Source organism: Leucoraja erinacea, unplaced genomic scaffold, assembly GCF_028641065.1.
Source record: "Leucoraja erinacea ecotype New England unplaced genomic scaffold, Leri_hhj_1 Leri_425S, whole genome shotgun sequence".
Taxonomy (NCBI): domain Eukaryota; kingdom Metazoa; phylum Chordata; class Chondrichthyes; order Rajiformes; family Rajidae; genus Leucoraja; species Leucoraja erinaceus.
The window spans coordinates 1-25000 of record NW_026576326.1 but is presented as its reverse complement, the minus strand read 5'-3'; the positions used below and the strand labels follow the sequence as shown (position 1 = coordinate 25000).

General features: G+C 49.9%; 1 protein-coding gene across 2 annotated transcripts in view; it reads left to right on the top strand.

Annotated features, from left to right (window-relative positions):
* The window catches only part of LOC129693783 (aspartyl aminopeptidase-like), a 32019-nt gene extending 8635 nt beyond the window's left edge, over window positions 1-23384 (top strand). Inside the window, exons 2-8 of one of the 2 annotated variants that reach the window (XR_008722912.1) lie at window positions 8934-9024; window positions 14701-14789; window positions 16728-16841; window positions 17466-17591; window positions 21723-21847; window positions 22924-23181; window positions 23221-23384. Coding sequence is in view for 1 of the 2 variants with exons in the window: in XM_055630552.1 (XP_055486527.1) it covers window positions 8934-9024; window positions 14701-14789; window positions 16728-16841; window positions 17466-17591; window positions 21723-21847; window positions 22924-23065 (687 nt within the window). In the remaining variant the exon portion in view is untranslated. Of the gene's footprint in view, window positions 1-8933; window positions 9025-14700; window positions 14790-16727; window positions 16842-17465; window positions 17592-21722; window positions 21848-22923; window positions 23182-23220 lie in introns of those variants that run through there. The other variant, XM_055630552.1, reaches the window with a different exon arrangement.
* The last annotated feature ends 1616 nt before the right edge of the window (window positions 23385-25000 follow it).

Here is a 25000-nt window from a genome sequence, read left to right as displayed (position 1 = left end):
CTTGGTAGCTGGAATCTCAAATTGGATCGAATGCCCTCGTCTGCTCCTAATTGATTTGGGTTTGGTGTAGGTTTTGTAATCTATGTCGAGCTGACCATTTAACATTTTGTAAAAACAGGTCAAACGGTGAGCTTCACGTCTGTCTTGGAGAGGGTACCCAGGGCTACTGAAGACCAGGTGGAGGGGGCTAGCAGGGAGGCGCTGGGCCGAGCGACCACGGGGCACCTCTTCCCCCAGGGATGCCTCCTTCAAGGCTGAGATGCAGCAAGGGTTCCTCTACCCCTTGAAGGGATGACTCCTTCAGGGCTAGCAGGGAGGAGCTGGGCCGAGTGGTTCCTCCTCTCCACCCTCCCCCCCCCACCCCTAGGAATGTCCACTTCAAGGCTAGCAGGGAAGCACTGGCTGATTGGCCGCTGGGGTTCCTTCTCCCCCAGGGATACCCCACCACGTCTGAGGGCTAATAGGGCAACGTTGGGCCCGAGTGGCAGCAAAGGGTCCCCCCCCCCCCCCCCCCCCACCCCCCTAGAGATGCCCCTTCAGGGTCCAGGTCACGGTCTAGCAGGGCAAGGCTGGGATGAGTGGCCTCAGCGTTCCTCCCCCATGGAAGCCCCTTCGGGGCTGAGGGCTAGCAGGGAGATGCTGGGCCGTGTGGCCACAGGGTTACTCGTCCCTCAGGGATGCCCCTCGGGGCTAGCAAGTAAGTGTCGGGCCTAGTGGTCCCTGGGTTTGTCTGCCTGCCCGGGGATACCTCTCGGGATCGAGGACTAGTAGGACGAGGCTGGGCTGAGTGGCCGCTGCCTGTCATTGGCACCGGCCACCTGCTCCCTGGTGGAACTTATCTGCTGTAAATGCTCTTGGTGCCATGAAGAGAATTTCTTAGACGGTTTGGAAATACCCACTCTGGAATTAGAAGAGGCAGACTATCTAGACCCGGCCCTTGGGCAGGAAGAGATTAATAATGCCATTAGAATGTTATAAGAAACTAGACTTAAGTGCAGACCCGCTGGGTCTGTTTCCCCCAACGTGGGGGGGGGGGGGGAGGGGGGAAATCCGGCTTCACACGCATACTAACCACTCCCCACACACAGAGGGGGGGGTGAGAAAGGGGTAGGGGGAGGGGATGGAGAGGAGACCGCTGGGTCCCGTTCCCTCAACCTGCGGTTGCGGGGGTGCTGAGGCATCACACGCACACTGACCACCTCCCATACACACGGGGGGGGGGGTATGGCAACTGCTCTGTCTCCGACCAGAAGGCATTGCAGAGGGTGGTGAAAATTGCCCAACCCATCACCGGTTCCTCGCTCCCCTCCATTGAGTCTGTCCAAAGCAAGCGCTGTCTGCGGAGGGCGCTCAGCATCGCCAAGGACTGCTCTCACCCCAACCATGGACTGTTTACCCTCCTACCATCCGGGAGGCGCTACAGGTCTCTCCGTTGCCGAACCAGCAGGTCGAGGAACAGCTTCTTTCCGGCGGCTGTCACTCTACTCAACAACGTACCTCGGTGACTGCCAATCACCACCACCCCCCCCCCCCCCCCCCCCCCCCGGACACTTATTTATTTTTTATTCAAATCGTTTGCTATGTCGCTCTTCAAGGGAGATGCTAAATGCATTTCGTTGTCTCTGTACTGTACACTGACAATGACAATTAAAATTGAATCTGAATCTGAATCCGGACAGGAAGGGTAAGGGGGGGAGAGAGTTGGGGGTTGTAGGAGGGGGAGAGGGACCCCCCCCCCCCACCCTTTCACAGGCATCTATTTCACTTCTTAAAAAAGACACGGATCCGACTCCCAGCATAAACATATTTACACCGCGAATTTCGTGTGAACTAGGGACTCATAAGTTCATGGAGCAGAATTAGGCCATTCGGCCCGTCGAGGGCAAGATTAGCAAGTTTGCTGATGATCCAATAGTGAGTAGTTCGGCGAATAGTGAAGATGGCTGTGAAAGATTGCAGCAGGATCTGGATCGATCGGCCAGGTGGGCTGAGGAATGGTTGATGGGATTTAATACCGAGATGTGTTAGGTGTTGCATTTTTTGACCTACACAGTGAATGGGCGGCCTCTGGGCAATGTTGCAGAGCAGAGGGATCAAGGAGTGCAGGTGCATGGTTCCCTGATCAAGCCATAGGCAGATATAAGACTTTTGGTGGGATTGGTGGGATATGGACTCCGGTAGGCGGCGCGACTCTCGTCAGCAGCGGCCTCTGCAGCCCGTCCGCGTTTTTATTATTTTTTGTCTATGTTTCTATGTAGTTTTTGTTTATTTTTTGTTGGGGTGTGTGTGTGGGGGGGGGGGGGGGGGGGGGGGGGGGGGGGGGGGGGGGAGGGAGGGGGTAACTTTTAATCTCTCCCTGCACGTGAGACCCGACCTTTTCTTGTCGGGTCTCCGTTGTTGTTGGGGCTGCAATGAGGAGCGGCCTCCAACAGGAGAAGACCGGGGACTCTGGTGCCGACGACTCACCTCACCGTCGCGGAGCTGGCCGAGTCCAGAGCGGGTGGAGCGGTGGTGGAGCGCTGCTGCTGCTGCGGCTCGACCTCCGGAGATTCGGAGGCTGCAACTGCGGGTCTGGCGGACGGCGGCACCGGGAGCCCGCGGGTCCCTGGAGGGAGACCGCTTTTCAGGGCTCTCGCAACGGCGACTTCTTTGAGCTCCTGGAGCGGGGCCTGACATCACCGCCCCGCGCGGCTTGGAATGGCCGCGGGACTCTGCGAGCGCATGCCAGGGGCTCTAACACCAAGACCCGGTGTGCGACCTCGCACCACCCGGCGTGGCTTTAATGGCCGCGGGACAATCGCCATCGCCAGCCGGGGGCTTTGACTTTGACTCTGACATCGGGGGTGGGGGTGGGGGGGGGAGAGTGCAGTGGAGAGATAAGTTGTTTTGGCCTTCCATCACAGCGATGTGATGGATGTTTATGTAAATTATGTTGTGTCTTGGGTCTATTTGTTTGCAGAAACGGCATTTCGTTTGGACCTCAAGGGGTCCAAATGACAATTAAATTGAATCTTGAATCTTGAATCTTGGACCAGTTGCAGGCAAGTGGGACTAGTGTAGCTGGGACATGTCGACTGGTGTGGGTAAGTTGGGCCGAAGGGCCTGTTTCCACACTGTGACTGTGTCTACTCCGCCATTCAATCATGGCTGATCTATCTTTCCCTCTCAACCCCATTCGCCTGCCTTCTCCCCATAACCCCTGACACCCATACTAATCAAGAATCTATCTATCTCTGCCGTAAAAATATCCATTGACTTGGCCTCCACAGCCTTCTGCGGTCAAGAATTCCACAGATTCTCATTTCAATTTGTCGTGCGTGACAAAAAGCTGATCTGAAACTAAACTGAATATGAAAGTGAGAATGTTGGGCCACTGCCTTCCATTGTTGGATAGATGTTGATGTTGGCTAGACCATGGGTGCTGATGAGTCAGTATTTAGGAGAGGGATAGAATGGTAACCCCCCCCCCTTCGACCAACCGAACCTAACAACTAATCGTAACTTATTCAAACATACATTTCTTGTGTGTATGACTGCAGAAACCAAATTTCGTTTGAACCTCAATGAGGTTCAAATGACAACAAATAAATTGTATTGTATATTGAAACGTATTGTATTAAGCAGCTCATTGAAACATATAAGATTATTAAGGGCTTGGACACGCTAGAGGCAAGAAACATGTTCCTGATGTTGGGGGAGTCCAGAACCAGGGGCCACACTTTAAGAATAAGGGATAAGCCAGTTAGAACAGAGACGAGGAAACACTTTTTCCACACAGAGAGTTGTGAGTCTGTGGAATTCTCTGCCCCGGAGGGCGGTGGAGGCCCGGTTCTCTGGATACTTTCAAGAGAGAGCTAGATAGGGTTCTTAAAGATAGCGGAGTCAGGGGATTTGGGGAGAAGGCAGGAACGGGGTACTGATTGGGGATGATCAGCCATGATCACATTGAATGGCGGTGCTGGCTCGAAGGGCCGAATGGCCTCCTCCTGCACCTATTGTCTATTGTCTTCAGAAAGTCAACTGTTCAGAAACCCGATAAAGGAGGGGAAGAAAGCTGTTCCTGAGTCTGGTGGTACGCGCTTTCAAAGCTGCTGTACATAGTTAAAGAGTGTTTAATTGTCAAGAGAGGAGACTGCAGGGACTGAGAACATGCCCTTGCAGGACATCCAGAAGCCTTGGATGAATGCAGAAGCCTTGGATCGCAGCACCAGAGTCCCAGGTTCGATCCTGACTACGGGTGCTGTCTGTACGGAGTTTGTACGTTCTCCCCGTGACCGCGTGGGCTTTCTCCGGGTGCTCTGGTTTCCTCCCACATCACCTGAATACATGCAGGTTTGTAGGTTAATTGGCTCCGGTAAATTTCCCCTCATGTGTGTAGGATAGAACTAGTGATCGATGGTCAGCCTCCTAGGGCAGGTGATGAAAACGCACACCTCCAGATTCAGGGACAGTTTCTTCCCAGCTGTTATTAGGCAACTGAACCATCCCACCATCAACTTCAGAGTGGTCCTGACAAACGACCTCATTGGAGACCTTCGAAGTAACTTTACTCATCATTTACTGGGCATTATTTTGTACTAGGTTTTATTCCCTTTATACTGTATCTGTACACTGTGGACGGATTGATTACAGTCATGTATAGTCCTTTGCGCTGACTGGGTAGCACGCAACAAAAAAGCTTTTCACTGGACAACCTCATCTACTGTATCCGCTGTTCCAGGTGTCAACTTCTCGACATCGACGAGACCAAGGGCAGGCTCGGCGATCGTTTCGCTGGACACCTCGGCTCAATCCGTCTTAACCTACCTGATCTCCCGGTGGCTCAGCACTTCAACTCCCCCTCGCATTCCTAATCTGACCTATCTGCCCTGGGCCTCCTCCATTGTCAGAGTGAGGCCCACCGCAAACTGGAATAACAGCATCTCATATTTCGCTTGGGTAGTTTACACCCCAGCGGTATGAACATTGACTTCTCTAACATGGTAGCCCCTTGCTTTCCCTCCCTCCATCCCCTCCCCCTTCCCAGTTCTCCCACCAGTCTTACTGTCTCCTACTACATTCTTACCTTTGTCCCGCACCCTCCCCTGACATGGGTCTGAAGAAGGGTCTCGACCCGAAAGGTCACCCATTCCTTCTCTCCAGAGATGCTGCCTGTCCCGCTGAGTTACTCCAGCATTTTGTGTCTGCCGTTGATTTTCACCAGCATCCGTAGTTCTTTCTTCCACAGCTTTTCACTGGACAGTGGTTACACATGACAATAAACTAAATGAAACCCCTAGCTGCCTGTTCACATGAACACTGCAGCGGAATGGGGTTGTGAAAGGAAAGATAGAGCAGCCTTGATTAAATGATGGGCCGAATGGCCTAATTCTGCCATTGAATTGAATACTTTATTGTCATGGTGAAATTCTGTTCCTGCAAGAGTCAAGAGAGTTTTATTGTCATGTGTCCGAGATAGGACAATGTAATTCTTGCTTTGCTGCAGCTCAACAGAATGTAAACATAATACAGAACAGGAGATAAAAGTTCACTGTGTCTATATAATAATAATAATAATAATAATAAATTTTATTTATGGGCGCCTTTCAAGAGTCTCAAGGACACCTTACAAAAATTTAGCAGGTAGAGGAAAAACATGTAAGGGGAATGAAATAAATAGTAGAGACATGACTAGTACACAAAGTAAAGACAGAATTCAATTCAAAACACAATATGAGGCAATTAATGCACAGATGAAAAGGGAGGGGGATGTGGGGCTAAGGATAGGCAGAGGTGAAGAGATGGGTCTTGAGGCGGGACTGGAAGATGGTGAGGGACACGGAATTGCGGATTAGTTGGGGGAGGGAGTTCCAGAGCCTGGGAGCTGCCCTGGAGAAGGCTCTGTCCCCAAAACTGCGGAGGTTGGACTTGTGGATGGAGAGGAGACCGGCTGATGTGGATCTGAGGGACTGTGAGGGTTGGTAGGGGGAGAGGAGGTCAGTGAGATATGGGGGGGCCAGATGGTGGAGGGCTTTGTAGGTGAGGACCAGGATTTTGTAGGTGATCCGGTGGGAGATGGGAAGCCAGTGAAGTTGTTTGAGGACTGGAGTGATGTGATGCCAGGATTTGGTGTGGGTGGTGAGTCGGGTGGCTGCGTTCTGGACCAGTTGGAGTCGGTTGATGTAGGTGGAGCTGATGCCAAGGAGAAGTGAGTTGCAGTAGTCCAGTCGGGAGGAGATGAAGGCACGGATGAGTCTTTCAGCAGCGGGAGGTGTGAGAGAGGGTCTGAGTTTGGCGATGTTGCGGAGGTGAAAGAAGGAGGTTTTAATGACATGGCGGATGTGAGGCTCAAGGGAGAGGGTGGAATCAAAGATCACGCCAAGGTTGCGGGCCTGGGGAGATGGGGAGACAGTGGTGCCGTCGATGGTGAGAGTGGGGTTATTGATTTTGCTGAGTGGGGATTTGGAGCCTATGAGGAGGAATTCTGTTTTATCGACTATATACCATAGACCATATATGTACACAATAAATAAACAGAGGAAGTGCAATAGTAATAACAGACAGTTATTCTTCAGAGCTTGTTTGATGTTGTGTTTAATAGCCTGATGGCTGTGGGGAAGAAGCTGTTCCTGAACCTGGATGTTGCAGATTTCAGGCTCCTGTGCCTTCTCCCTGATGGCAACGGAAAGATGAGTGTGTGGCCAGGATGGTGTGGGTCTTTGATGATGCTGGCTGCCTTTTTGAGGCAGCGACTGCGATAGATCCCGTATGAAAATAGTCGTCCATAAAGGGGGCTTACATAGTTACAAATTTCCCCCCTGCACCAGTCCCCCCTTTGTTGTTCCCCCCCCCCCCCCCCCCCCATGTCGCTCCTCCCCCTCTCTCTCGGCCGTCCCCCCAGTCAAGTCAAGTCAAGTCTATTTGTCACATACACATACGAGACGTGCAGTGAAATGAAAAGTGGCAAATGCTCGCGAATTGTGCAAAAAGACAATAAACAACAAACAGAATGGAACATATTCACATATTTCATATTTGTGGGAGGGAAGAAAAAGGTAAAAAAACAGCAATTTTTAAAAGACACCACACCACAGTAGAGTGGTTCAGTAGAGTTAGACCCTGGTGAGATAGGAGTTTACAGTCCGAATGGCCTCTGGGAAGAAACTCCTTCTCATCCTCTCCGTTCTCACCGCATGGCAACGGAGGCGTTTGCCTGACCGTAGCAGCTGGAACAGTCCGTTGCTGGGGTGGAAGTGGAAGGGGTCTCCCATGATCTTGTTGGCTCTGGAGTTGCACCTCCTGATGTATAGTTCCTGCAGGGGGGGGAGGGGGCGAGTGAAGTTCCCATAGTGCGTTCGGCCAAACGCGCTACTCTCTGCAGAGCCTTCTTGTCCTGGGCAGAGCAGTTCCCAAACCAAATGGTGATGTTTCCAGGCAAGATGCTTTCCACAGCGTTTTCAAGAAGGAACTGCAGATGCTGGAAGATCGAAGGTACACAAAATTGCTGGAGAAACTCAGCAGGGTGCAGCAGCATCTACGGAGCGAAGGAAATAGGTGACGTTTCGGGCCGAAACCCTTCTTCAGACTGATGGGGGGTGAGGGGGGGAGAAAGAAGGAAAAGGGAGGAGGAGGAGCCCGGGGGGGGGGGGGGGGGGGGGGGGGGGGGGGGGGGGGGAGGAGACAGCTCGAGGGTTAAGGAAGGGGAGGAGACAGCAGGGCTAGCAAAATTGGGAGAATTCAACGTTCATGCCATCAGGACGCAAGCTACCGCTGAGTAGAAGCACTGGAGGATCCCCAGAGACGCTCTGAATTTCATAGGCCAGCAATGATTAAATGGCGGACTGGACTTGATGGGCCGAATGGCCTAAATCTGCTCCTACTCGATCTGTTGACTGTGACTTTCACGAGAACAAGGACAATTTGCCGTGCGTGACAGAATCTAAAATTGAATCTGAAAACTAATGTGAAACTAAACTGAATGTGAAAGTGAGAGAGTCGGGCCACCACCCTCCCATTGTTGGATGGATGTTGTTGTTGGCCAGGCCATGGGTGGTGATGAGTCAGTGTACAGGAGAGGGATAGAACACCTGGCTGAATGGTAACGTTACGCACGCACACACCCTCCCCCTCAACACCAACAAAACCAAGGAGCCGATCGCTGACTTCAGAGTCGAGTGTGTTTCATTGTCAGGGCGGCACGGTGGAGCAGCGGTAGAGTTGCTGCCTCAGAGTCGCGGGTTCCATTCTGACTACAGGCGCTGTCTGTACGGAGTTTGTATGTTCTCCCCATTGACCGCGTGGTCTTTCTCCGGGTGCTCCGTCCCACACTCCCAAATCGTGCAGGTTTGTAGAGCAATCGGCTGCAGTAACTTGTCCGTGGTGTGTGGGATAGAACTAGCGTACAGGTGATGTGGGTCAGTGTGGAATAAGCGGGCTGAAGGGCCTGTTTCCACACTGTACTTCTAAACGAGAAAACCATTTTTCACACAGAGAGTGCAGAACAAGGGGTCACAGCTTAAGGATAAGGGGGAAATCTTTTAGGACCGAGATGAGAAAATCATTTTTCACACAGAGAGTGGTGAATCTGTGGAATTCTCTGCCACAGAAGGTGGTTGAGGCCACACATTTCATTGGCTATATTTAAGAGGGAGTTAGATGTGGCCCTTGTGGCTAAAGGGATCAGGGGGTATGGAGAGAAGGCAGGAACAGGATACTGAGTTGGATGATCAGCCATGATCATATTGAATGGCGGTGCAGGCTCGAAGGGCCAAATGGCCTACTCCTGCACCTATTGTCTATGTTTCTAACTCAATGTTTGCTGAGGACCAGAGCTGCAGTGTTCCAAGTTGGCAATCTATCCCATTAGAGGGACACGTGAGTATTGGTGGCCTCCTCCTGCTCTCCCGTTCATTCATCCATTCATTCATTGTGTTCTTTTGGTCTTCACTCCTCAGTCCGCAGCTCAGAGAAGTTTGAAAGAGGTGATGCAGAACGCTGCGAAGGAGTTCCTGGCCTTTGTGGATGAAGGAGTATCCCCCTATCACGGTAAGTTGATGCTGTTGAGTATTCTTGAGTATAGAAGTTGGGAGGTGTTGTTGCAATTGTATAAGACAATAGACAATAGGCACCGAAGTAGGCATTCGGCCCTTCGGGCCAGCACCGCCATTCAATGTGATCATGGCTAATCATCCCCAATCAGTACCCCGTTCCTGCCTTCTCCCCATATCCCCTGACTCTGCTATCTTTAAACATAGAAATTAGGTGCAGGAGTAGGCCATTCGGCCCTTCGAGCCTGCACCGCCATTCAACTTACCGCCCTCTTAAGGGGTTGGACAGGCTAGATGCAGGAAGATGTGTGTTCCCGATGTTAGGGAAGTCCAGGACAAGGGGTCACAGCTTAAGGATAAGGGGACTCCCCCAACATCGGGAACCTCTAGCGTGTCCAAACCCTTAATAGAAACATAGAAATTAGGTGCAGGAGTAGAGGCCATTCGGCCCTTCGGCACCGCCATTCAATATGATATGGCGATCATCCAACTCAGTATCCTGTTACCTGCAGTCTCTCTAGACCCCTATGACCCCTTAGCCAATAAGGGCCCACATCGAAACATCCAGAGAATTTCACCTATCTGTGTGAAAAAAGTTATTCTGCATCTCAGGATTTCCCCCTTATCCTTAAGCGGACCCTTTTTAAAATCGAGATGAGAAGAACTTTTTTCACACAGAGAGTGGTGAATCTCTGGAACTCTCTGCCACAGAGGGTAGTTGAGGCCAGTTCATTGGCTATATTTAAGAGGGAGTTAGATCCTGTGGCTAAGGGGATCAGGGGGTATGGAGAGAAGGCAGGTACAGGATACTGAGTTGGATGATCAGCCATGATCATATTGAATGGCGCGGTGCAGGCTCGAAGGGCCGACCATGGCCTACTCCTGCACCTAATATCTATGTTTCTATGTTTCAATATGATCATGGCTGATCATCCAGCTCAGTATCCCGTACCTGCCTTCTCTCCATACCCTCTGATCCCCTTAGCCACAAGGTCCCTCAATAGGTGATCTTATAGAGGTGTATAAAATCATGAGAGGAATAGATCGGGTAGATGCACACAATCTCTTGCCCTGTGAACGACTGTTGCATACGGCCGACTCTGCAAATACCAAGATACAGATAACAACAATCTATGTTACCAAGGGTCAAGGTTTCCAGAAGCAAGGTGGCCATAAAAAGGAGCTCAAATAATTGCTTTGGAGAAGCTGCTTGATATCAGTGGGGTCCAAAGTCCGTGGAACAGACTGGCGATTTGTCGCATATCCCATCACCAATTGCAGAAGGTGCAAATGATAAGACCAAAGGTACGCTGAGCTAGCTGAAACTTGTGGTAGGAAGATCGAAAAGAGGATAGCAAGTGAACCTCTTGTCCAAGTCCGACAACAGACCAGACCAGACTCCCCAACGACTACAGTTTAGTTTTGTTAGTTTAGTTTATTGTCACTTAGTTTAGTTTATTGTCACGTGTACCGAGGTACAGGGAAAAGCTTCTGTTGCGTGCTGTCCAGTCAGCGGAAAGACAACACATGATTACAGTCGAGCCGTCCACAGTGTGTCGATACATGACAAAGGGAGACACAAAATGCTGGACAGGCAGCATCTCTGGAGAGAAGGAATGGGTGACGTTTCGGATCGAGACCAATCTCGACTGAAAACGTCATCCATTCCTTCTCTCCATAGATGCTGCCTCGCCCGCAGTCACTCCAGCATTTTGTGTCTACCTTCGATTTTCACCAGCATCTGCAGTTCTTCCTTACAGATACATGATAAGGGAATAACGTTTAGTGCAAGGTAAAGCCAGCAAAGTCCGATCAAGGATAGTCCCGAGGGTCACCAATGAGGCAGATGGAAGTTCAGGACCGCTCTTTGGTCGGTGGTAGGTTGATTCAGTTGCCTGATAACAGCCGGGAAGAAACTGTCCCTGTATCTGGAGGTGTGTACCTTTATGCACCTTTATACCTTTTGCCTGTTGGGAGAGAGGTTCACGCTGCCTCAGGAAAGCAGCCAACTTAACCCTGGCATTCCAGTTATTCCTTCTTCTCCCCTCTCAAATCCGGGCAGAAGGTATAGCACAAAATGTCCAAGAATGTTGCCTGGGTTTCAACAACTAAGTTACAGAGATAGGTTGAATAAGTTAGGTCTTTATTCTCTGGAGCGCAGAAGGTTAAGGGGGGACCTGATAGAGGTCTTTAAAATGATGAGAGGGATAGACAGAGTTGATGTGGACAAGCTTTTCCCTTTGAGAATAGGGAAGATTCAAACAAGAGGACATGACTTGAGAATTAAGGGACAGAAGTTTAGGGGTAATATGAGGGGGAACTTCTTTACGCAGAGAGTGGTGGCGGTGTGGAATGAGCTTCCAGTGGAAGTGGTGGAGGCAGGTTCATTGGTATCATTTAAAAATAAATTGGATAGGCATATGGATGAGAAGGGAATGGAGGGTTATGGTACGAGTGCAGGCAGGTGGGACTAAGGGGAAAAAAATTTGTTCGGCATGGACTTGTAGGGCCGAGATGGCCTGTTTCCGTGCTGTAATTCTTATATGGTTATATGGTATAGAAGCTTGAAAGCGCGCACCACCTGTCCCACTTCGGTGATTTATTGGGCGACTGCCGCAGAATTGTCGCATTTTCGGTGACAGTGGCGACAATTTTTGCTGTCATAGGTTGGCGCCAGGTGTCGAGGTGAATTCCATTAAAACTAGTCTCTGACTGTCGCCTAAAGAGTCGCCTAAGTGGGACAGGCCCACGGGGAACAGCTTCTTCCCCTGTTATCAGGCTTCTGAACGGCCCTTCCATGAGCAAGGGTACTGTCTGATTCACCTCTACCCCATTGTGGACATTGGACTTTGTCTGTGGAACTGATGCGCTACAATGCTGAGAACTACACTCTGCACTCTGTATATTCCTCTTTGTTCTGCTCATTGTACTAGAATCTGGCTTGAGTTTATCCGTGTGTAGTTTTGCTCCCCTAATTTGAGGAAGGACATTCTTGCTATCGAGGGAGTGCAGCGTAGGTTCACAAGATTAATTCCCGGGATGGCGGGACTGTCATATGCTGAGAGAATGGAGCGGCTGGGCTTGTACACTCTGGGGTTTAGAAGGATAAGAGAGGATCTTATTGAAACATGTAAGATTGTTAAGGGCTTGGACACGCTAGAGGCAGGAAACATGTTCCCGATGTTGGGGGGAGTCAAGAACCAGGGGCCACACACACAGTTTAAGAATAAGAGGTAAGCCATTTAGAACGGAGATGAGGAAACACTTTTTCGCACAGAGAGTGGTGAGTCTGTGGAATTCTCTGCCTCAGAGGGCGGTGGAGGCTGGTTCTCTGGATGCTTTCAAGAGAGAGCTAGATAGGGCTCTTAAAGATAGCGGGGTCAGGGGATATGGGGAGAAGGCAGGAACGGGGTACTGATTGCGGATGATCACTGAATGGCGGTGCTGACTAGATGGGCCAAATGGGCTACTCCTGCACCTATTGCCTATTGTATGATATCTTATTTTCACTGTACCTCGGTACACATGACAATAATAAACCTAAACAAGGAATGTTTAGGAAGGAACTGCAGATGCTGGTTTACACTGATGCTGCTTTACAGGAACTGGGGGTCAACTCATCTCTATGTAAATGGATCTATAGCTTTGTATGTGACAGAAAACAGGTGATAAAAATTGGTAACCATGTTCCTGAACATCGGCGCCCACCAGGGTTGCGTTTTATCACCTCTTCTGTACTCTGTATACACACATTTTTGCTGTTCACACTCTGACTCTGTCTTGTTATTTAAGTTTGCAGATGCCACATCTGTGGCAGGTCTGATTACCAATAACATCGAAACCGTTTACCGTAGTGAAGTAGAGGAGCTAGTAAGGTGGTGTGAGAACAACAACCTCATACTTAACTTCTCTGTTGCTGCTCCGGCACTCTGGAACACCCTGCCGTTGCACATCAGACAGGCCCCCTCTCTGTCCATCTTCAAATCCAGTGTTAAAACACATTTGTACTCCCTGGCTTTTGACCATGCCTGAGGCTTTGCTTCTGCTTGTGGTGTTTTTGATGTTTCTTTATTTTACATGTCTTTTCCTACGATTTCTTTTGATTGTTATTTTTGGTGTGTATTCACTTTTTTGTCAATGATTAGTGATGTACAGCACTTTGTTGCAACTATGATTGTTTTTAAAGTGCTCTATAAATAAAATTATTATTATTATTATTATCTCAAAAACTAAGGAGCTGGTTGTTGATTTCAGAAAGAGGGCCACCCCCCTCCTCCCTCTCTTCATCAATGGAGAGGTGGTTGAGAGGGTCACCTCCTTTAAGTTCCTCGGGACCACTATACATCAATCCCTATCATGGGAGCTCAACACCAGTCTCATAATCAGTAAGTGCCACAAGCGACTCTACTTCCTGCGGCAGCTTAAAAAATTCAGGGTCGGTCGACCAGCCATGACCCACTTCTATAGGTCTACCATAGAAAGCATACTCACCTTCTCCATGCTTGTCTGGTATGGTACAGTTTTGTCTGGTATTGCGTACAGTTTTGGTCTCCAAATCTGAGGAAGGACATTATTGCCATAGAGGGAGTGCAGAGACTGTTCACCAGACTGATTCCTGGGATGTCAGGACTGTCTTATGAAGAAAGACTGGATAGACTTGGTTTATACTCTCTAGAATTTAGAAGATTGAGAGGGGATCTTATAGAAACTTACAAAATTCTTAAGGGGTTGGACAGGCTAGATGCAGGAAGATTGTTCCCGATGTTGGGGAAGTCCAGGACAAGGGGTCACAGCTTAAGGATAAGGGGGAAATCCTTTAAAACCGAGATGAGAAGAACTTTTTTCACACAGAGAGTGGTGAATCTCTGGAACTCTCTGCCACAGAGGGTAGTTGAGGCCAGTTCATTGGCTATATTTAAGAGGGAGTTAGATGTGGCCCTTGTGGCTAAGGGGATCAGGGGGTATGGAGAGAAGGCAGGTACGGGATACTGAGTTGGATGATCAGCCATGATCATATTGAATGGCGGTGCAGGCCCTTGCGGTGCAGGCTCGAAGGGCCGAATGGCCTACTCCTGCACCTATTGTCTATGTTTCTATGGTCACACAACCTCGCAGGATAAGATTTGGCTGGAGAGAATAGTGCGCCGAGCTTCTAAGATCATCGGTTGCAGCAGACTTCCCTCAGTGACATCACTTTACTCAACAAGACTCACCAGAAAGGCCAGGAAAATCATAGCAGACCACTCTCACCCGGCACATTACCTCTTTAATCTCCTCCCATCAGAAAGGAGATATAGAAGCATTAAAAGTAAAACATCTCGCTTCAGAGACAGCACCTACCTACAAGCCATCAGAGATTTGAATTTGCACTAATCACTTTGCACTTTTTTTTTGCACTTGCAATTACGCTTAACATGACGCTGCTGGGTACTGTCCTTCCTGTATATATTGTCCTCCATATGGTATTGTCTGTATTATCTATTGTGGTGTATGTGGTGGTTGTATTGTACTGTATTGTATCTGTCTGAGAGCGAACCAAGACACATTCCTATCAACTTGTTGACATGGCAATAAATTTCTTGAATCTTGAAGATAGACACAAAATGCTGGAGGAACTCAGCGGGACAGGCAGCATCCCGCTGAAAGTATTCATTCACCTCTGCTCTTATTGCAGTTATTGAAGCCTGCAAGCGGCGTCTGCGGACTGCTGGTTTCCAGGAGCTGAAGGAGACCGATCACTGGGATGTGGAACCTGCCAGCAAGGTGAGTGAGGGTCGACGGGGCGAACACATAAACGGCAGCTACTTGTGCCGGGAATTCCCATCAAAAGCCGTCCCGATAGACTGGAGTCTCTCAGCGGGACTGTCATATGCTGAGAGAATAGTGCGTCTGGGCTTGTACACTCTGTGGAGTTTAGCAGGATGAGAGTGGATCTTGTATTGTATTGTATTGTATATCTTTATTGTCATTTCCTGAGTATTCGCATACCCAGAGGAAACAAAAAAACGTTGCTCAACCAGTGTCCATTCAGTGTACATGAAAAAATAAATAGAAATAAAAATAAAAAATACATGTCATGAACAAATTTAACACTCTACTAAACATTCAACAGCCGTTCCGACCGGCAGCGGCACAGCAGTGGCTCTGCTGCAGTGTGGGGGTTTGTGCGCGATATTTGGCAGGGGGCAAAGTCCATTTAACAGTCTTATAGCCTGTGGGAAGAATAATCTTATTGAAACATATAAGATTATTCAGGGTTTCGACATGCTAGAGACAGGAAACATGTTCCCGATGGTACACAAAAAAAGCTGGAGAAACTCAGCGGGTGCAGCAGCATCTATGGAGCGAAGGAAATAGGCAACGTTTCGGGCCGAAACCCTTCTTCAGACAATCCTTCTTAAACAACATGTTCCCGATGTTGGGGGAGTCCAGAACCAGGGGCCACAGTTTAAGAATAAGGAGTCGGTGTGTCGGTGGGCATGTTGTAGCGAAGGGCCTGTTATCCACGCTGTATCACTCTATGAGTCTATTAAATGAGAATCTGTTAATCCTGTATCTGTACACATGTGGGTGGCCTGTTTGTAAGTTTGGCTGAGCTAAGCAGAGACGTGAATCAAGGGAGTTGTCGGCACCTGGGTAGAGTGGACATGGAGAGGATGGTTCCAAATGGCCTCTCTTCCACACAACAATGTTTCCCAGACGGGACCGGATTTGGGCTTCTGCGGCAGCTCATGTGTATAAAATCATGAGAGGCATTGATCGGGTAGATGCACTGAGTCTCTTGCCCAGAGTAGGAGAATCGAGGACCAGAGGACATAGAAACGTAGGAAATAGGTGCAGGAGGAGGCCATTCGGCCCTTCGAGCCAGCACCGCCATTCATTGTGATCAAGGCTGATCATGGCCCGCTATCAATAACCCGTGCCGGCCTTCTCCCCATATCCCTTGACTCCACTAGCCCCTAGAGCTATACCTAACTCTCTCTTAAATCCATCCAGTGACTTGGCCTCCACTGCCCTCTGTGGCAGGGAATTCCACAAATTCACAACTCTCTGGGTGAAAAAGTTTTTTTCTCACCTCAGTCGTAAATGACCTCCCCTTTATTAGAAACATAGAAAATAGGTGCAGGAGTAGGCCATTCGGCCCTTCGAGCTTGCACCACCATATTCTAAGACTGTGGCTCCTGGATTTAATAGGAGTCTGAGGGGGTAACCTTTTCACACAAAGGGTGGTGGGTGTATGGAACGAGCTGCCAGAGGAGGTAGTCCTGGCTGGGACTATCCCAACATTTACGAAGCAGTTTGCCAGTTACATGGATAGATAGTTACACAAAAAAGCTGGAGAAACTCAGCGGGTGCAGCAGCATCTATGGAGCGAAGGAAATAGGCAACGTTTCGGCCCGAAACGTTGCTTATTTCCTTGCCTCCATAGATGCTGCTGTACCCGCTGAGTTTCTCCAGCTTTTTGTGTAACCTTCGATTCTCCAGCATCTGCAGTTCCCTCTTAAACACATGGATAGATAGGACAGGTTTGGAGGGATATGGACCAAACGCAGGCAGGTGGGACTAGTGTAGCTGGGACATGTTGGCCGGTGTGGGCAAGTTGGTCCGAAGGGCCCGTTTCCACACTGTATCACTCCGTGACTCTATGTACGTCTTCTTGCCGACTGAACCCGTGTGTTACTCTTGTTTGTTTTCAAACAGTACTATATGACCAGGAACTACTCGACTATAATCGCCTTTGCCGTGGGAGGCAAGTACAAGGCAGGCAATGGGTTCAGCATGGTTGGAGCACACACGGACAGTCCTTGTTTACGGGTGAGTTTGCATCAGCAACTCCCGATGATACCCAGAGGGAGTGGGAATTTTGTATTTGACCCTTCAACTTCAGGAAAGATGTCAACAAAATAGAGAGAGTACAGAGGAGATTTACTAGAATGTTGCCTGGGTTTCAGCACCTAAGTTACAGAGAAAGGTTGAACAAGATAGGTCTTTATTCTTTGGAGCGCAGAAGGTTAAGGGGGGACTTGATAGAGGTCTTTAAAAGTAATGATGAGAGGGATAGACAGAGTTGATGTGGTTAAGCTTTTTCCACTGAGAGTAGGGAAGATTCAAACAAGAGGACATGATTTGAGAATTAAGGGGCAGAAGTTTAGGGGTAACATGAGGAGGAACTTCTTTACTCAGAGACTGGTAGCTGTGTGGAATGAGCTTCCAGTGGAAGTGGTGGAGGCAGGTTCGATTTTATCATTTAAAAATAAATTGGATAGGTATATGGACGGGAAAGGAATGGAGGGTTATGGTCTGAGTGCAGGTAGATGGGACTAGGTGAGAGTAAGTGTTCGGCACGGACTAGAAGGGCCGAGATGGCCTGTTTCCGTGCTGCCATTGTTATATGGTTATAACTGTTTGTCAATGTTCTGCATTTGTTTCCACCACCAGGTGAAGGTCAGGTCCAAGAAGATACACGCGGGCTACCTCCAGGTGGGGGTGGAATGTTACGGCGGTGGCATCTGGAACACCTGGTTTGACCGGGACCTCACCGTGGCTGGCAGGGTTTTGGTGAAGGTGAGCAGGTTTCACATACAATACAATACAATACAAATTTATTGTCATTTGAGCCCCAGTGAGACTCAAACGAAATTTTGTTTCCACAGCCATACAAACAAAGACAATGTCCTACAGACATACACACAATTAAATTCACACAAACACCCATCACAGTGAACCCAGTGTGATGGAAGGCAAAGTCTTTTCTCTCCCCTGCTCTCAATTTCTCTCCCGATGTCCAAGCCCCAGGCGGGTGATGATAAGTCCCACGGCCATTTTAGGCCGCGCGGGGCGATTTACGGCCCCGCTCCCGGTCTGAAAGTACAAGGTTGGAACCCCCACGGGCATTGGTGAGTCCCGCGGCCATGAAGCCGCGCCGGGTGATGTACGGTCCCGGTCCGGGTCATTACAACCCCGCGATACGGGCTGGAGAAGTCGCGTTGTGGGAGCTCCGGGAAGCTCCCGCTCGAGTAATTGCCCCGAGCACCTTCGCCCATAGAAACATAGACAATAGGTGCAGGAGTAGAGGCCATTCGGCCCTTCGAGCCTGCACCGCCATTCAATATGATCATGGCTGATCATCCAACTCAGTATCCCGTACCTGCCTTCTCTCCATACCCTCTGATCCCCTTAGCCACAAGGGCCACATCTAACTCCCTCTTAGCCAATGAACTGGCCTCGACTACCCTCTGTGGCAGAGAGTTCCAGAGATTCACCACTCTCTGTGTGAAAAAAGTTCTTCTCATCTTGGTTTTAAAGGATTTCCCCCTTATCCTTAAGCTGTGACCCCTTGTCCTGGACTTCCCCAACATCGGGAACAATCTTCCTGCATCTAGCCTGTCCAACCCCTTAAGAATTTTGTAAGTTTCTATAAGGTCCCCTCTCAATCTCCTAAATTCTAGAGAGTATAAACCAAGTCTATCCAGTCTTTCTTCATAAGACAGTCCTGACATCCCAGGAATCAGTCTGGTGAACCTTCTCTGCACTCCCTCTATGGCAATAATGTCCTTCCTCACTGTATGGTTGTGAGTAGTCGCCCAAAGAGTCGTAGACGTCTTTCTGGTCGCCGCTGGATTTTCAACATGTTGAACATTTTCGGCGACCTGCAACGACCTATGACGGGTGCCGGCTAGTCGCCGGAAAAGTCGCGTAAGTGGGACAGGCCTTTAAGTGAGCATCGGTTTACTATTGTCCTGTGTACCAAGGTACATTGAAAAAACTTTGTTCCGTGTCAGGATCAAACCCGGATCTCTGGCGCTGAAAGGCAGCAACTCTACCGCTGTGCCACCGTGAATGGAGATATGTGGGGCAGGTTTTGGAACACAGAGCGTGGTGGGTGGCAGGGACGTGCTGCCAGGGGTGGTGGTGGAGGTGGAGGCGGAGGCAGAGGCGATAGTGGGGTTTAAGAGGATAAGACACATGGAAATGCAGGGAATAGAGGGATCGTCTGCAGGCAGACGAGATCACTTTAACTTGTCAGTCCTGAACAACTATCCACCAACTAAGCATGCAGGTACAGCAGGCAGTGGAGAAAGCGAATGGCATGTTGGCCTTTATCACAAGAGGAGTTGAGTATAGGAGCAAAGAGGTCCTTCTGCATTTGTACAGAGCCCTAGTGAGACCACACCTGGAGTATTGTGTGCAGTTTTGGTCCCCTAATTTGAGGAAGGACATTCTTGCTATTGAGGGAGCCCAGCGTAGGTTCACCAGGTTAATTCCCGGGATGGCGGGACTGTCATATGCTGAGAGAATGGAGCGGCTGGGCTTGTACACTCTGGAGTTTAGAAGGATGAGAGGATATCTAATTTAAACATATAAGATTGTTAAGGGTTTGGTCAAGCCAGAGGCAGGAAACATGTTCCCGATGTTGGGGGAGTCCAGAACCAGGGGCCACACACAGTTTAAGAATAAGGGGTAAGCCATTTAGAACGGAGACGAGGAAACACTGTTTCTCACAGAGAGTGGTGAGTCTGTGGAATTCTCTGCCTCAGAGGGCGGTGGAGGCCGGTTCTCTGGATGCTTTCAAGAGAGAGCTAGATAGGGCTCTTAAAGATAGTGGAGTCAGGGGATATGGGGAGAAGGCAGGAACGGGGTACTGATTGGGGATGATCAGCCATGACCACATTGAATGGCGGTGCTGGCTCGAAGGGCCGAATGGCCTACTCCTGCACCTATTGTCTGTTGTCAGACGAGATCAGTTTAACTTGTCAGTCCTGAACAACTATCCACCTCATTGCTGATCCTCGGACTATCTTTGATCGGACTTTGCTGGCTTTACCTTGCACTAAACGTTATTCCCTTATCATGTATCTGTACACTGTAAATGGGGTGATGTCGACTCATGTTTTGTCTCTCCGCGGGCAGGTTAGCACGCAACAAAAGATTTTCACCGTATCTCGGCAATGAATTACAATACAATACAATTTATTTGTCGTTTGGACCCCGTTGAGGTCCAAACGAAATGTTGTTTCTGCAGTCATACATACAAAACGAAAAAGACCCAAGACACAACACAATTTACACAAACATCCATCACAGCGCATCTTCTCCTCGCTGTGAAGGAAGGCAAAAAAAACCATATCTCTCCCCTGCACTCCCCTCTCCCCCCCCATGTCAGAGTCAAAGCCCCCAGCGGGCGATGTTAAATGTCCCGCAGCCATTAAAGCCACGCCGGGTGATGCAAGGCCAAGCACCGGGTCTTGGTGTTGGAGCCCCCGCGGGCGCCCACAAAGTCCCGCGGCAATTCCAAGCCGCGCGGGGCGGTGATGTAAGGCCCCGCTCCATGTAATCTTCAACCCCGCAACTCGGGCGGGAGAAGTCGCCGTTGCGGAAGCCCCGAAAAGCGGTCTCCAACCAGGGACCCGCGGGCTCCCGGTATTTCCGTCCACAGACCTGCGGTAGGAGCTTCCAAATCTCCGGGGGTCGGGCCACAGCAGCGCTCCACCACAGTTCCACCCGCTCCGGACTCGGCCAGCTCCGTGATGGTGGGTAAGTCCGCAGCTCCGCGACTGGAGCCCCAGGTCGTTCCTGCTGGAGGCCGCTCCACGTAGCAGCCCCAATGACAACGGAGACCCGACAAAGAAAAGGTCGGGTCTCCCGTGCAGGGGAAAGATTTTAGAGTTCCCCCCAACACCCGCCCCCCACACACATACCCCGACAAAAAATAATTAAAAACTACATTTAAACGAAACAGAAAATAATAAAAAAAAAACAGACGGACTGCAGAGGCCGCTGCTGACGAGAGTCGCGCCGCCCACCGAAAAAAGAAAAAAAAGAAAAAAGAATAAATTCCTGATTAATCGAACCCTCTGACTAAAGAAATTCCTCCTCCTCATCTCCTTCCTGAAGGAACATCCTTTAATTCTGAGGCGAGGACCTCTGTGGTCCTGAGGCTCTCCCGCCAGTGGAAACATCCTCTCCACATCCCCCTCTAACCAAGCCTAGATAGCACACAACAAAAGCTTTTCACTGCACCACGGTCCACGTGCCAATAAACTAAACTGATCGACTGAATCTTCTACTTCTTCTTGCGTGCACAGCCTAAAGTGAGAAACATAGACAATAGGTGCAGGAGGAGGCCATTCGGCCCTTCGAGCCAGCACCGCCATTCATTGTGATCATGGCTGATTGGCCCCAATCAATAACCCGTGCCTGCCTTCTCCCCACATCCCTTGACTCCACCAGCCCCTAGAGCTCTATCTAACTCTCTCTTAAACCCATCCAGTGACTTGGCCTCCACTGCCCTCTGTGGCAGGGAATTCCACAAATTCACAACTCTCTGGGTGAAAAAGTTTTTTCCTCACCTCAGTCTTAAATGACCTCCCCTTTATTCTAAGACTGTGTGGCCCCTGGTTCTGGACTCGCCCAACATTGGGAACATTTTTCCTGCATCTAGCTTGTCCAGTCCTTTTATAATTTTATATGTTTCTATAAGATCCCCCCCCCCTCATCCATCTAAACTCCAGTGAATACAAGCCTAGTCTTTTCAATCTTTCCTCATATGACAGTCCCGCCATCCCATTCTAGGACAAGTTGGTCTATTTGATCTTATTTGTTTGCGCACTTCGGGTTGATTGCATTCGTCGAAACAGGGCGGACCCACGTGAAGGTTGCACCCGATTCACGGTGTTTCTCTCTTCTCTTTGCCAGACGGCCTCAGGTGTGGAGCAACACCTGGTCCACGTGCGTGACCCCATCCTTCGCATCCCACACCTGGCCATCCACCTGCAGCGAGAAATGAACGACAGCTTCGGACCCAACAAGGAGACTCACCTGTACGTATGTGGTCCTTAAAACGCACCTCTCTTCCCCCCCCCCCCCCCCCACCTTGCCTCACCTGGCCCGGCCCTCAAGTCCCAATATGAAGACGTATAGAGTAATTCAGCGCGAAGTGGTCTCTATGTCCCTGCGATCCAGTCCTCCACCAGGACCTCTCCAGAGCCAACACATCCTCAGATATGGTGCTGAGAATTGCTCACAATTTTTTTTAATTTAACTTAAGGGATTGGGCAGCCTAAATGCAGGAAAAATGTTCCCGATTTTGGGGGAGTCCAGAACCAGGGGTCACAGTTTAAGAAGAAGGGGTAGGCCATTTAGATGAGGAAACACTTTTAGTCCCAGAGATTTGTGAGTGTGTGGAATTCTCTGCCTCAGAGGGCGGTGGAGGCCGGTTCACTGGATGTATTCAAGAGAGAGTTAATAGATAACAATAAACAATAGGTGCCGGAGTAGAGGCCATTCGGCCCTTCGAGCCAGCGCCGCCATTCAATGTGATCATGGCTGATCATCCCCAATCAGTACCCCGTTCCTGCCTTCTCCGCATATCCCCTGACTCCGCTATTTTTAAGAGCCCTATCTAGCTCTCTCTTGAAAGCCCTTTAAGAGGGAGTTAGATGTGGCCCTTGTGGCTAAAGGGATCAGGGGGTATGGAGAGAAGGCAGGTACAGGATACTGAGTTGGATGATCCGCCATGATCACATTGAATGGCGGCGCTGGCTCGAAGGGCCGAATGGCCTCTACTCCGGCACCTATTGTTTATGGTTATCTATTAACTCTCTCTTGAATACATCCAGTGAACCGGCCTCCACCATTTTTAAGAGCCCTATCTAGCTCTCTCTTGAAAACTGTTCGAAAACTGAAAGGCTCATCATCGTTGAAAACATTAGCGCCGCAGTGGCGCTGGTTTCCGACGGGCGGGGTGACGGACGCACCACACACATCTGCCCCCCCCCCCGTGTAGCTGGCATGCTCCTCTCTTGTATCTACACGTCAACAGCATCGTCTCGGAAAGCTGTAGAACAGTTTTTATTTTTTTACAGTTTTCTAACACTTAAGTTTTATTTCTTTCAAGGGTGCCGATCCTTGCCACAGCTGTACAAGAACAGCTGGAGACGGGAGTAAAGTCGAGCGGTAATGCCTGTGAGGCCACTCAAATGGTAACGTACCCTGTCCGCAAAGCAAGTTCAACAATAGACTCGTTCTCTGTAGATTAATAGCCCCTGTCCCACGGTACGAGATCATTCCAAGAGTTCTCCCGAGTTAAAAAAAAAATCAAAACTCGTGGTAAGCACGGAGAATGTATGTAGCGGGTACGTCGGAGCTCGGGAATGTCGGAGCTCGGGAACGTTGGAGTTCGGGGACTTCAGAGCTCGGGGACCTACAGGTTTGTAGGTTAATTGGCTTGGTAAATGAAAAGATTTGTCCCTAGTGTGTAGGATGGTGTTAGTATACAATACAATACAATACAATTTATTTGTCATTTGGACCCCTTGAGGTCCAAACGAAATGTCGTTTCTGCAGCCATACATTACAAACAAATAGACCCAAGACACAACATAATTTACATAAACATCCATCACATCACTGTGATGGATGGCAAAATAAACGTATCTCTCCACTGCACTCTCCCCCCCCCCCCCCGATGTCAGAGTCAAAGTCAAAGCCCCCGGCTGGCGATGGCGATTGTCCCGCGGCCATTAAAGCCACGCCGGGTGATGCAAGGTCGCACACCGGGTCTAGTTGTTAGAGCCCCCGGCGTGCGCTCGCAGAGTCCCGCGGCCATTCCCAGCCGCGCGGGGCGGTGATGTCAGGCCAGCAGGGACCCGCGGGTTCCCGGTGCCGCCGTCCGCCAGACCCGCAGTTGCAGCCTCCGAATCTCCGAATCTCCGAAGGTCGGGTGGCAGCAGCAGCAGCAGCAGCGCTCCACCACCACTCCACCCGCTCCGGACTCGGCCAGCTCTGCGACGGGGAGTAGTCGGCAGCTCCGCAGCTGAAACCCCAGGTCGTTCCGGTTGGAGGCCGCTCCACGTTGCAGCCCCAACGACACGGAGACCCGACAAAGAAAAGGTCGGGTCTCCCGTGCAGGGGAAAGATTTTAAAGTTACCCCCACACACACACCCCAACAAAAAAAAATAACAAAAACTACATAAAAACGAGACAAAAAATAATAAAAACACAGACGGACTGCAGAGGCTGCTGCTGACGAGAGTCGCGCCGCCCACCGAAAGTGGGTTGCAGGAGTGGGTGTGCGTTGAAACATAGAAACATAGAAAATAGGTGCAGGAGTAGAGGCCATTCGGCCCTTCGAGCCTGCACCGCCATTCAATATGATCATGGCTGATCATCCAACTCAGTATCCTGTACCTGCCTTCTCTCCATACCCCCCTGATCCCCTTAGCCACAAGGGCCACATCTAACTCCCTCTTAAATATAGCCAATGAACTGTGTGACCTCTGCGGGAGAGAATTCCACAGATTCACCACTCTCTGTGTGAAAAATGTTTTCCTCATCTCGGTCCTAAAAGATTTCCCCCTTATCCTTAAACTGTGACCCCTTGTTCTGGACTTCCCCAACATCGGGAACAATCTTCCTGCATCTAGCCTGTCCAACCCCTTAAGAATGTTGGACGTTTCCATAAGATCCCCCCTCAATCTTCTAAATTCTAGCGAGTACAAGCCGAGTCTATCCAGTTTTCATATGAAAGTCCTGACATCCCAGGAATCGGTCTGTTGATCGCTGGTCGGCACGGGCTCGGTGGGCCAAAGGGCCTGTTTCCGCGCTGTATCTCTAAATTTGGCTTATGTGTTTGGTTTGTAAATACACTTAAGTCTTTAACTTAACTTTGCCATTAAACTCTCACCTTAACCCTATATCCTCTGATTCTTGATTCCACTGCTCTGGGTAAAAGACTGTGCATTTAGCCCAAGTGCAACGTCATTGCGTTTTACAGCTTGGAAACAGGCCCTTCAGCCCAACTTGCCCACACCGACCAACATGTCCCATCCACACTATTCACATCTGCCTGCAATTGGCCCATATCCCTCTAGACCTGTCCTATCCACGTACGTGTCTAATGTTTCTTAAACGTTGCGATAGTCCTTTCCTCATCTACCTTCCCCGGCAGCACGTTCCCATACACCCACCACCC